This window comes from Urocitellus parryii, chromosome 13 (genome assembly GCF_045843805.1).
Source record: "Urocitellus parryii isolate mUroPar1 chromosome 13, mUroPar1.hap1, whole genome shotgun sequence".
Lineage (NCBI taxonomy): Eukaryota > Metazoa > Chordata > Mammalia > Rodentia > Sciuridae > Urocitellus > Urocitellus parryii.
Genome location: NC_135543.1, coordinates 45,228,526 through 45,242,179, shown reverse-complemented (window position 1 = coordinate 45,242,179; position 13,654 = coordinate 45,228,526). Strand labels below are relative to the sequence as shown.

At 35.3% G+C, this 13,654-nt stretch overlaps 1 protein-coding gene across 3 annotated transcripts in view; it reads right to left on the bottom strand.

The window, feature by feature from the left end:
- Positions 1–13,654, bottom strand: part of Znf521 (zinc finger protein 521) — a 270,296-nt gene that overhangs the window by 122,193 nt on the left and 134,449 nt on the right. For all 3 annotated transcript variants that reach the window (XM_026388051.2, XM_026388050.2, XM_026388052.2), the window contains exon 5: positions 722–806. In XM_026388051.2, coding sequence (XP_026243836.1) covers positions 722–806 — 85 coding nt within the window. The remainder of the gene's footprint in view (positions 1–721; positions 807–13,654) is intronic.

Genomic DNA, 13,654 nt, shown 5'->3' with positions numbered 1-13,654 from the left:
ACCCCTAAGGAATTCAGGGATAATGGGACAATATGAATAAGTGACAAAATTATACTTTTATTTCAAGCCCATGTAATAAATGCAAAATCCTAAAACCATTGGCCTGGAATGACTTCAGAGCTCTCTCCCCAAACCACTTTTATGCAGATTTATGGAAAATTTGGTAGGGAATAAAAAATGATTACTGAATTCTTTACATGATCTTTATGATTATGATTATTTCCAGGCTGTTGAAACCATACATAAAAAACTATTTTATGGCAATTTAAATTATTTATGTTTCCCTATCACAAAAACTCCCCACTTTAGATTTTGATACAAAGATGCTTAAGCAACACACAGCAGTGCCATTACCATAATAACTTCTGAAATTAAAACCTGTCTAAAACTCTATGGAAAGCTAACATCCAGTTCATTAACCATTCCTGTTAGTTTTCAATAATGCAAAAATGATTAGAAGTTTAATTTGTTAATCACCTGTGTTTTGACTGGCAGTAGATATATAATCCTCTGCAGAAGTCTAAACTAGCCCTTGCAGAAAATAAAACGTGCTAATGCCTTATCAGATCTAATAATAGGAATAAAAAAAATCAATCATGCCTAGGTAATCCATTGATGTCTGAACAATTAATTCATCTCTAATGCTGTTTAATTATATAGGCACTGATATACACAAGTCATAGAAAAATCTATCTGTAATAAGGTGTAGAGTGTCACTCACCAATCATGTGATTTGCAACATGAACCTGTATGTCCCATTCATTGTAGAAAACCATCTGACACTTGATGCACTGATAGGTCTTCTTCTGAGAAAACAAGTATAAACAGAATTACTTAGACACATGCACATCTTATTTTTTGCTTGTTTATAAAAGAAAAATCATACTCAGAGCATTTTTTCTGAGATGCTGATTCCACATATTTTGCAAACTAACTTACAACAGAGGCTGGGTGATTGGACAAAGTTCAATGAGTTTCTAAGACTTTGTCACTTGATCTCAACACCATATTTTCTGTTGCAAACATTTAGAAGAAACAGAAACACATCATTACAAAATAATATATATTTTTAAATATTCTTAAAGAACAGAAATTAGCACTAAAAGAATCTGTAACATGTGAATGAACAGATCAATATCTTTGAAGATTAGGCACAATTTCATTCTGACAAAAATAACGGGTGTTGCTGTTTCTAGAGAGCTAGAAGTACAATGGCTAATAAGTTAAGATTTATGAAATGTGACTAAGACATTTGGAGATGATGATATTTTAGCCAAAGTCTGAAATTTAGATGACATTTTAGAAGTTGCAAAGGACAAGCATTTAAATATATATTTTCTTCTATAAACAAATCACATCATAGTGAACATTTAACACTATTTTATTACTCTATACAACAGTCCTTTAAAGTAGTTGGATTAGAATTTTTTATTATAGTTCTAAGAGTGTAAATGATGACACTAAGGCCCAGAGAAGTATGAAAATGTGCCTGATGACACAGTGTCACACAGCTGGAAAGACAAATAAGCTCTCTTAATTCTAAATGCTAGGTTCCCTGATAAAAGCAGCCCTTATGATTTCATATCTTTATTACTGAGTCCCAGTTCATATTAGATGAACTCAATAATAAAGTATTGGTTATGCTTTCCAGAACACACAGTTACAGAAATTCCTTTGTGATGAAACTCAATATTTACAATTAAAAACCATCTCGAAAAGCAAAATAAACCATTATGCAATAATCCATTTTGATAATCTCCCAAATGTGAGAAAATTACATTTGTAAAATCACATAAATGACATTTGGTTATAACTATTCTTACCAAATTATCATTTCATCTACAATCATCTAAAACTATTTTACTAATGATATTAATAGTAAATACTGGTCTTCTAAATTATAATTAATTTAAAGAACTCAAATTCTTTAGGATATAAAAACCTCAAAGTTAAGCCCCCAAATTAGGATCCTTTAATTTGAGATAAAAAATTATCAATGCCATTAATATAAATTTTTCCTAGTTATTGTAATTTAACATGGCATCTTTTTCCACAACCACCGACAATATTCCATGCAAACCATAAAAGTACAGGTATATTTCCAATGGAAGCTGTCTAAATAATCTAATGGTCTTTGTACATTAGGCATATTGTGAATTGACTGTGCTGAATCTAAATCTAACACAGACTTCAAACACCCTGACAATCACCAAAGAAGATTTACTACACTGAGCTGTTTATAAGATGCTTTTGATGGTGACATATAGAGCAACATGTGTTGTGTAAATAACATCTATCCCTTTTTTAACAATATTTCCCTTTAGAACTAGTTAGAAAATATTTCTTACTCCCTGATGACCTACATTATATATTGTTTATTAGCATACTTCCAGCATTATTCCTGATATGTGACCTTGCTGAAAAACAAAGAAACATAAACTTAATGGCTAGTCTTTTCTCTTGTTAGCACAGTAAAACATACAATATGTCGAAAACTGTCTCCAAAAATGATGACTGATGAATATGTTGGCAGAATATACTAGGACCTTTTTTTTTCTCTCCTGGTCTAATAATAAAGAATAAAATCACTTGAAAAGCCAAAATAATAAAATACCAGCACTTACTGCTATCTTCACACTGAAATGACACATTTAAAGATCTATGTATGTAAGTTTTCTTTTATCATCAGAAGAAAACGTTCTTGTCACTACTGATAATTCAAATTCTCATTCTCTTTACCCTTAAAAATGATATCTAAAATGCTGTATATATATTTTTTCTACTAACAAGGTCATATTCTTATCTATGAGCTCCTAAATTTTCAGCTTGATAAGAATTTAATATGATCAAAAGCAATGTACCAGGATTTTAAAGCACTGCAGCTTGAACTCTACCTCACCAGGCCTCTCATATTTCCAAAAAACAAAGCAATGACATGCCAATTGGGATGTGTTAAGGAGTTTCTTTTTAAAGCCATGATGTAAAACTCATTTTCACCTTCAATTTAAAAAAAAAAAAAAAAGATAATTCTAAATGACCTTTAAAACATCCCTCATTATAATTATAGATTCTTAGCAAAATATTTGAGAGACCCCTGCACACCTGTATACTGCCTTCTAAGTAAAGGGACTGTAACCTCTGGACAGTGTCAGCCTCTGGACAGTGTCAGCTGTGGAGAGCTCACTTAGAAGTAAATCCACCTCAGCTCTGTAGAGCTGAGATTATGAGGGGATTCGCTCTAATTCTAGGCCCAAATCTGCTTTTTCACTACTTTCAACCATTGGTCTTAACATGGGGCTGTGGCTATAAAGAGCTGTTGAATCCCTTGTCTAATAGGACCGTGACATTAACCCATTTTCAGGCTGAAAATAGGGGCACCGTGCATTCGATGCTTGGAACAACCTTCCATCCTGTCTACTTTCCTTCAGGTCCATGTTTTAATAAATAGAACCACAAATGCAGCCCCAAATCTAGGTGTGACCTGACCTCTGCAGAGTACAAGAGGACTGAGGACTCCCTTCGGACAATTACTCCCATTTATATAAAAGACAACAACAAAAAAAGTCAAGTGAGATCATTTCTTTTAAAAGCAGATAAAAGTAGAAACAGAACTTCCATTGTTTGGGCCCCAGATTGGCCTTCATCAAAGCTTAGGTTGTCAATTTACTTGAAATGCTAATTTAGTACAATTTTTAAAAGAGACTTTTTTTTCATTAGCCTTTTTAAATGTGCTACTTGGGAGTGGGATTGTCATTTCCTGATTGTTCTCTTTTGTTTTCTGATACTGATAGATGTAATTATCAAGGATACAACTTTTTCCCAGCACCTCATTATTTTTGATTGATTTTGAGAACAATTTAAATGTGCCTTTTTGACATTCTTGTTTTCAGTTATACTCTGGGTAAGGTACTCTGAGACGTTCAGAAAAGAGCATCTCATAAATTAAAAAAAAAATGATTAAGGAATTTTAATAATATAGTTTTTTAAAATTATTCTGATTAACTCTATCCTTCTCCATTTGATCAATATTTTATATGGACTTCACATTTAATCTCACTGAATTAAATAATAATTATAATAATAATTTAAAATATGAATTTTAAAAAATTATACTTTGTCAGTGTAAATTGCTTTAATTTTTTTTAACAAACAAAGGTGTAAAAATATTCAGTGAGTCCATAGTAATCCTTAAAAACTAAAAAGACAACTAATTTCCATTATCACCATCAGAGGCAACTGAAGTTAATTTTTCTAAAAAGTGGTCATCAAAGGATCAGAAGCATCTTGCTTTTTCAGAAGGAAAAGCACCTCACACCTATTTGATGAAGAAAGTTCTTTGTAGAGGAATGACAGAAATGATGATAAAATTAGAAATCCATCATTTCTCAATGCCAAAAAATCCATAAAATCATTAATGGATGCTGCTAAAACTATTAGGTGAAAGGTTATTTGGAGGTACTTAAATTTCATCCCTTGATCACTGCAAAGAGAAAGATGTACCTTTACAGTTAATTTAGCAAGTGGCAATCACTCATCGAAGAATATTTAGCTTAATATTACTAACAATGGAGCAATCTGACATCATATGCCTCTCCAGTCTTATCTAAAATGTGTACCAGAATTTAATCAAGCCCTTCAACCTAACAAACCAGTATCCAGCAAACATATAAATAGAGAAACAAATATTACTATGAGAATAAAATAGAAATCCAGAAAATTCTTCAAGAGAACTGGTATGCTGTCTGCAAAAAGTCAATGTCATGGAGGACAAAGTAGAGATGACTCTTAGATGAATGAAAAATAATAAACTTCTAAATGTCATGTGTGGGACCTGACTTGGATAGAGAACAGGTATCAAAAATTTTTGAGGCTTTTGGGGAAATTTAAATATCAAATGGTTATTGGGGGGCTATTAAGGAATTACAGGCAACTTTCTCAGATGTGATAATCACACTGTAGTTATGTGAATAAACTCCTTTTTGTTGGGAGATGCATGCTGAGTATGTAGGGGTAAAATGGCATTATGTCTGTGATTTACTTTCAAAAGATCCAGAATAAATAAATAAGTAATATATAAAATACATATGACATATACACATCATACATGGAGAAAGCAAATATGGCTGCATGTTAACAATTATTTAATCTAGGTATATGTGTGAACATTTTCATACTAAAAAGGGAGTAAATGAAAATGGTAACTTATAGTATGTAGTTTTTTTATGCTAAACCAAATCTCATTAACCCCACCTATACTATTCATTTTATATCCCCCCAAATAATTTGTGCTTAGTTGTTAGAAGTAGCCTTAAAAAGATTTTAAAATTTTTTGTGTAGTCTCTTTTTTTTAAAACACAAATCTACTATGTAAATTTTAAGAGGTCAGGAGCATAGCTCACAGTCATTTCTACAATAAAGTACAATAACTTTTCATAATTGTATCATACTTTACAGTCTATAAGAACTCCTATTCACAAAACTCACTTGCAACAAGGCTGTAAGAATAGATAAAGGAAGAATTATTATCCACATTGACAGATTAAGTGACTTGTCAAAGTCATACTGGTTGTGAATACCACAACCAAGGCCAGGATTCCTCTCTGGCCTCCCTCCCACTGGATTTTAACACAGTTTATACTCTGCTCATTTGCAGGTAAATTTACAATTGCATTTTGGAAGCATTTTAAAAGGAGCCTTTCTTTAGAATTATGATCTTTGATAACGCCCGAGACAGTGGGGAAATAGCTCAGGATGGTGAAGGCACTGTTTCTGGTCACCTGGGCTTTAGGCTCCCATTCCCTGTTGCTTGACTGAGATCCATAGGATAGGTCTGGCTCCCCAGAGTCCCTTGGTCTATTTTCCTTTTTGCTTTTAAGGTTCTGTAGTTTTATTGCAATATTTTTAACTTTGTATACTTATTTGTCCTGCTCAGTACTAAAAGAACAATTCCAATCTGAGGTCCCATGTCTGTATTTAAACTCCCAAATTTTCAGCAATCAAATTATTTAGTTATTAAGTCTCTCTCACAAACTCTCCATTCATGTCTACCAGAACTCCCATTAGACAGACTGGAGCCTTCCCATCCATCCTCCCTGGATCTGAACTGCTCTCCCACAATATTGGAGTTGCTTGTTTCTCTGTGTTCTAATAGAGGTGAACTCTGCCCTCTGACAAATCATTGGTTCTCTCTGTACTGCTGTCCAGTCTAGTTTGTTTAATCTAGTAATGCTTTTATTTCAAAGACTGTTTTTCATTCATAACATTTCTAATTTTAAACATTTGTCCCCCACCCCTGCTTGGATTTGCTTCAAAATTATCACTCTTAGTAGAAATCACTCTTGAATTATCTTTCTAAGTGTCTAAGCATTCTCTGTCAGACCTTTCCTTTTGTGTGTGTGGGCTTTGCTAGAATTAGGTTCATTCACATATTTTGGAGTCTTGGTTTGAAGCCCATTTGTAGTGAAAGCTTTTCTTCTCTGTGCTCATTCCTCCCTTTCCAGTAGTTTTGCCTGCTTCTATGAGGCCATCCCAGGCTGCTGGACCAGAGCCTCTCAGAGGGGCATTTCCTGTGCACCTGCTGAGCTGCAAGGATACAAGAGACACTGCACATTTAATCACAGGCACAGCATGTAGCTAATTCAGTTTTAAGTCACAAAACTGTGACTCTGTTCCTATTCTTTTAACCCTCCAGCTAAAAACCCTAGTCTCAAGTAATGGTCAACAACAGAATTTTTTCCCCCCCTCAGTCTCTTGTCATAAGCAAGGAAGGGCCTCCAGGCCCTGCTTTATTTTTATTGTATTTATTTGTGGTGTGTGGGATGGAACTCAAAACCTCAAACATGCTAAGCCAGCATTCTACCACTGATATATACCCCCTGCCACCCAGGCCCTGGTCTAAATAGTGAATTTGGCTTTGTCTCATTGGGATGAAACACTAATTACCACTTTCTGTTGATAACAGCCTTGATAACCAGTTGAATTTTTATTTGTTTAAGTATCTCAAAGATGAAGAACTGTTTGGAGTTTGACTAAGTCCACTTGGTTTTCTACTTTGTTATTTTCTCTATCATTGCTGTATGTTTGGAATATCAAAGCATAATGTTACAGAGCCATTTTCCCAGAACGTGCCACAGCCCCCAGCTCCCTCTCAGTCACCAATCCCAAGCTTGGGCAGTATCTATCAAGGTAAGTCTGGTCTCAAACCCCATCAGAACCCTGAAATTAAGATGTTTTAAAATGATGCTATAAAATATTCATTCCAACCCTATCCAGCAGTCTTAGTAGGGAAGAAACTTCAGAATTTTCTTTCTGCAATTAGTTGCTATTTAGTGGCTTCATCATTTAGCTGTGTGAAAAGTCATTTAATGACTCGGAGTATTAGTTTCCTTCCCTGTAAATTAAAAATAATAAAACTTACATCTCAGAGTTATGTGAGAAGCAAGTAAGAATTATATAAAAGTGCTTAGTACTGTGCCTACTATGTAGCATGCTGGCATTAAAGAGTAACTACCTTTATTACTGTTTACTTGACAGGTTATTATGGCAGTGGAATGAAATATGATAAGAACTGTCTGGCACGATAAAGATGCTTGTCAAAGGTTAGTTCTCACCCTTTGGTGTGGACCATAGAATCATATTAAAATTTCTTTCAACTAGAATCCACTGATTTATATTTTATGTCAATTAACAAGAGTTAAGTAAATATTTATTTAAAAAGCCTTAAAAAGTAGTAGCATAAAGAATATCATAATTTGGTGACAGGGTGGGGGAATGGAAAGGAAGAGGAGGAGGAAACTGTGTATAAAGGCTCAAACTAGGTAGAGGGGGAAAAATCTGTTTTCAAGGTTTATAGGAACATATATTACCATTCCAAGAATGAATATATTAATTACAAATGAAATATGTTTAGCATCAGTAGTACTTTTACTCGGCGGTATTTTTTTTTCTTTTGGCAAGGAAATGGATACTATATATGAATGGAAGTAATTATCCGGCAGCTTTTCACAAATACTCAATAATTTAGGCATTTTACTAGTCATTTTCCAAATGATTTTATATTAGTATGAAAATAAGTCACTGAACAGAGAGAAAAAAGTGAAATGAAAGCTACTAATAATGAAAAGCCTGACCAAATGATACACTAAAAAATGAAAGCATCAATGTTTTATTGTGTAGTCTAGAGGTAGTTAAAAGAAGGACACCATTGTCTTACAGATGTGGCTAAGGTCCCGAAATAAACACTACATAGCACTCTGCACAATGCCTTGCTCATGGTAAGACCTCAATAATCAAGAAGAATATGATAGTACCTGGTGAAGAGAAGACAGCTAAAACATGACAGAGAGCCACACATTAATATGGTCTGGGAGAATCAGGCAAAGCTCCCTGGGAGTTAATCTAAAATCCAAAATGGGAATAATTTTCTTGAGCTTAAGTCTGTTACAAAGTGCCTACAACATGCCAGGCAAGTTGCTCACAGTCTGGTGAGGCATTTGGTGGAATGAAACAAGATTAAAGAAGAGTGCTTTTGGCTGAGTAGACAGGAGAAAAAGAAGGACAAAATTTAACTAGTTAAAAATGGACCTTGAAAAAGATATTCATTCTAAAGGATGAGTTGTAATTTTTAAATGGTACTAAGTAAGAGAAGAATATTTATTTAAGCATATTTATTGCTACAAATAAAATCTAAAATCCATAAAGATATAAATTTAAGTTATGACTCATTTTGAAATTAAGGAGTAAAAACGAACTTTTAAAAAAATCTTTTCTTGGTTTCTCTTCAAACAGTAGATAAAATAGTATTAAAATATTTTGTTTCCAAAGGTTTCATCAATAGTCAAAAACTAGAAAATAATGGAGACTTCAGGAAAATCTGACAAGTATTCTTTAAAAAACAAAACTCAGAGTAACAGATGATGTCATTTCCATATATTACACCAAACAAATCTCATTTATTACCTTGAAAACCATAATGAATCATTTTAAAATATAAAATCAATAAAAAATAATAAAACAATCATCACAGGTTCAAAATTGTCTCCTAACAAATTTGCTTCAAAATTTATCTATGTACTTGAACTTGATGTTTCACATTAAAAACTGATTTTGAGCCTAAGCTTTCCATGGAGAGAGGTGCCTTATTAGGCTGACTTCTTCATCTCCACTCTATTGTTTCCCCTAATTCACATTTTGGAGTTTTTCCCAAGGGAGCCAGTTTGTGTTCCTTATTTTTCAGGTCACTAAGACCCTCCAGGTAAGATCCCTTCTTCTAAATGATCTCATTTAATGTTAGGGGTTCAGGTGCTGTTCATCTCTGCCATGGCAAATCCACCTGAATCAAATCTCTTATAGTGTTGTCCAGAAAGTAGGAAGTCAGTATATTTCACTTACTGCCTAACCCATGGACAGTCTGACGAGCCATCTTACCTCCATCACCTCCATTCACAAGGTGCTACCTACAGCTGCCTGTGTCTGCCAGCAATGCTCCCTACCACCATGCCTGGCCCTAGAAATTAGTGAATTGAAAGAGACTGAATAACAGACTAAATGAATTATATAATAAATTCAAGAAAAAAAATCACTAAGCACTTAAGTTTGTGTGTGTGTGTGTGTGTGTGTGTATGTGTGTGTGTGTGTTAGGATGGAATTTGCCTCTAATTACACATGGCTATACTATTTCATTAGGTCCTAGTTTTAAAAAGAAATTTATGATTCATAGTAAATTCCAATTAGCTTTTTACATCAACTGTTTTGTAAACATTCCTATGATTTAAGAAAAATAAAACTTGGGGGTAGGTTTGTATTCATAATAGCTGCCATTCTGACTGGAGTGAGATGAAATTTTAGAGTAGTTTTGATTTGTATTTCTCTGATTGCTAGCGATGATGAACATTTTTTCATATATTTGTTGATTGATTGTATATTATCTTCTGAGAAGTGTCTGATCATGTCTTGGCCCATATATTGATTGGGTTATTGAGGATGGGGGGGGGAAAGGTACACTCATACACTGCTGGTAAGACTGCAAATTGGTGCAGCCAATATGGAAAGCAGTATAGAGATTTCTTGGAAAATTGGGAATGGAACCACCATTTGACCAAGCTATCCTTTTCTCCGATCTATACCCAAAGGACTTAAAAACAGCATACTACAGAGGCACAGCCATATCATTGTTTATAGCAGCTCAATTCACAATAGCTAAATGGTGGAATCAACCTACATGCCCTACAATAGATGAATGGATAAAAAAAATGTGGCATATATACACAATGGAATATTACTCAGCAACAAAAGAGAATAAAATCATGGCATGATTTTATGGATGAGTTAGAGAAGATAATGCTAAGTGAAGTTAGCCAATCTCAAACAACCAAATGCCAAATGTTTTCTCTGATATAAGGAAGCTGATTCATAGAGGGGTAGGGAGGGGGAGCATGGGAGGAATAGACAAACTCTAGGTAGGGCAGAGGGGTTGGAGGGGAAGGAAGGAAGTATGGGGTTAGAAATGATGGTGGAATGTTATGGACACTATTATCCAAAGTACATGTATGAAGACAAGAACTGGTGTGAATATACTTTGTATACAACCAGAGATATGAAAAATTGTGCTCTGTGTGTGTAATAAGAATTGTAATGCATTCTGCTATCATATATACGTAAAATAATTAATTAAAAAAAGACTTGGGGGTAGTAAAATAGAGATTTCTATAATGACTCTTACTAACAAATCCAAGGAGGAAAGGAAGAAGTCAAATTTTTTGTCTTACAACAAAATAGGGGCTAATTCCCATATCAATTGTTTCAATCATATACTGATTATTTTCATCTTAAAAGTCATTGAGATTTCCCTTCTGTCTTGCAGATGGCAAGATCGGGAGCTGTGGCTGGTAGCTTTGGGGAAGGCATACTTGGAAAGGAGAAATAGCAGGCCCAGGTGTAATATGTTGTCTCACTTTAGAGATCTCATCCTAGAGATCTCTAGATTGATAGCAGTACTATTTACAGTCTTACTATAAACCAGAAGAAATTTTTGTGAGGCAGAAAAAAAATATTCCATTAAGAAATATTTTCTTTACTTTTCTTTCCTTCCTTCCTTCCTTCCTTTTCTCCTCGTTCTCCTTCTCCTTTTTCTTTTCTTTTTTTTTTTTTTTGAGGGGGGATGGGGGAACCAAGGATTGAACCCAGGGCCACTTAACCACTGAGCCACATCCCCAGACCTTGTGTCTTAATTTTTCTTTTGTTTAGAGACAAGGTCTTGCTGAGTGGCTCAGAGCCTTACCAAGTTGCTGAGGCTGGCTTTGAACTTGTGATCCTCCTGCCTTAGTCTCCCAAACTGCTGGGACTACAAGCATGTGCCACCTCACCCAGGAAGAAATATTTTCTTAAGTATATAAGTCCTGCCCTAAAATCAAGTTGAGAAGTTAAATAGTTTTTATTAACCCTTCATAGAACAGTTTTTTTATCATATATTAGATCATAAAGGTTTTATTTTGATTCTCTTATAAGTCATTACATGTTTCATCCTTTCAACAAGATGAATCTATCTCCAAAAGGCTGGAAATTCTTTAAGGATAGGTGCAGGGCTTGGCCTTATCCGTCCTGCAATGCAAATCATCATTCTTTACACCTGATAGGTTAAATGCGTCTGGTTCATACCTGTCTGTTGTAAAATAAAAACCTCTACTTCCTCCTAATTCTCTTGAGATGGAGGTTCCTGTGGACTCCTGGTTATTCTCCTTAGTTTATATTCCTAATCTATCCTTCCAATTTTTCTTCTATCAGAGGAATAGTTCATGTTCTGGCAGTTTTGTGTCTTATCTACAATATATAATCCTTCTTATTTTGGTCCTTTCAGTTAACCCACGTAAGTGTCCAAATTACCCTTGTCTTTTGTCACTTTTATCTCTAGTGAGATAGCCTACTGCATGTCCTCCCACTCTTCACAGTCCTTATTTTGCTTCCTTCTCCCCACTTTAGCCTGGGTTCTGCCTTCTCTTGTCCATCCCTTCCACTTGAATAGCCTTTCTACTGAGGCGAGTCAGACCACTCTTAGCTTTTCCTTCAAATTGCTTCTAAAACCCACCTGCTTCAACAAGCTGGTTAGCAATTACACCCACACAGTGCTGTGGGGGTTGACTTAAGTATTCCTCTTGTTTGTACTCTTAGTGTAACTTTTTGGGATAGAGGTGTGCTTCCTTCAGTGTACCTACTTTAAAGCATTCCGTACAGTTACAATGCATATATGGGATGTACAATGGGAGGGTCCTTTTAACCTCTTGAGTTAACAGAAATTATCTGGATCTTTCAAATTTTTCTTCATTCATCATTCCAAAAATATATTTTCATACAACAAAGAAAAAAAAATCCCACAATGTCCTTCGTATATATATCAGCAGAGTATTAGAATAGCAACACCCCTCCCAGCACTGAGCTAGGAACCATCTCTTTAGCCCAGCACTGGGCTAGGAACCATCTCTACAGCGCCTGATATGGTTTGGATGTGAGGTGTCCCCCAAAAGCTCACGTGAATGACAAGTCAACTAAAGTTCAGAGAAGAAATGATTGAGCTGTCAAAGTCTTAACCCAACCAGTGAATACTCTCCTGATAGAGATTAACTGAGTGTTAACTGGAGAGGTGGGGTGTGGCTCCAAGAGCAGGGCCTTGGGGGCGTGGCTTTGGGATATATATTTGTATCTGGCAAGGGGACTCTCTGTCTGCTTTCTGGTCATCACGTGAGCCACTTCCCTCTGGCACCCTCTTCCACCATGATGTTCTGCCTCTCCTCTAGCTCCAAGGAATGGAATCTGCTGTCCGGGACTGAGACCTCTGAAACTGTGAGCCCCCAAATAAACTTTTCTTTCCCTAAAAATTTTCTGGTCAGATCTTTTAGTTACAGCAGCCGAAAAGTTGACTAAAACAGCACCACCTCTCCACTGCCACTTCCTGCTCCTAATGGCTCCCTTCTTTGAAGGTTCTTAGTTCTCAGGGTTCACTTGTAGCATAAAATTCACTACACAGGTTAAGCATCCCTTACCCAAAATGCCTCAGACCAGAAGTACTTCCCTTTTTACATTATTTCAGATTTTGGAATATCTGTATATTAATGAAAAATTTGGGAGATGGGACCCAAGTCAAAATACAAAATTGATTTGTTTCATATATACATCCCATACACAGGTCCTGAAAGTAATTTTATAACATATTTTTGTGTGTGTGTTTTCACTGCAACCCACCATCACTGAGCCACATCCCCAGACCTTGTGTTTTAGTTTTTCTTTTGTTTAGAGACAAGGTCTTGCTAAGTACTTCCCATTTTATATCATTTTATATATTTTGGAGCATTTCAGATTTCAGAGTTTTGGATTAGAGAAGCTGAAACTGCAATATATTCAAAGTATCTATTCTTATTGTGGTCTGAGGTTTCCTTTCACCTAGTGAGCAACAGCTGTTTTTCTCCTGAACTCCTAAACCCAGCACACTGCCTGACAGAAGGGTTGTAGAGACTTGCGTGGACCATACAGAGGTGAACTGATGGGGTCTTTAAAAAAAAAAAAAATACATTTAAGAGTATCAGAAACGCATACTGGAGGGAACTGGACTTGCTGCCACCCAACACACCCAAACTCTGCATCAGATACCAGAAGGTCCTTGTGG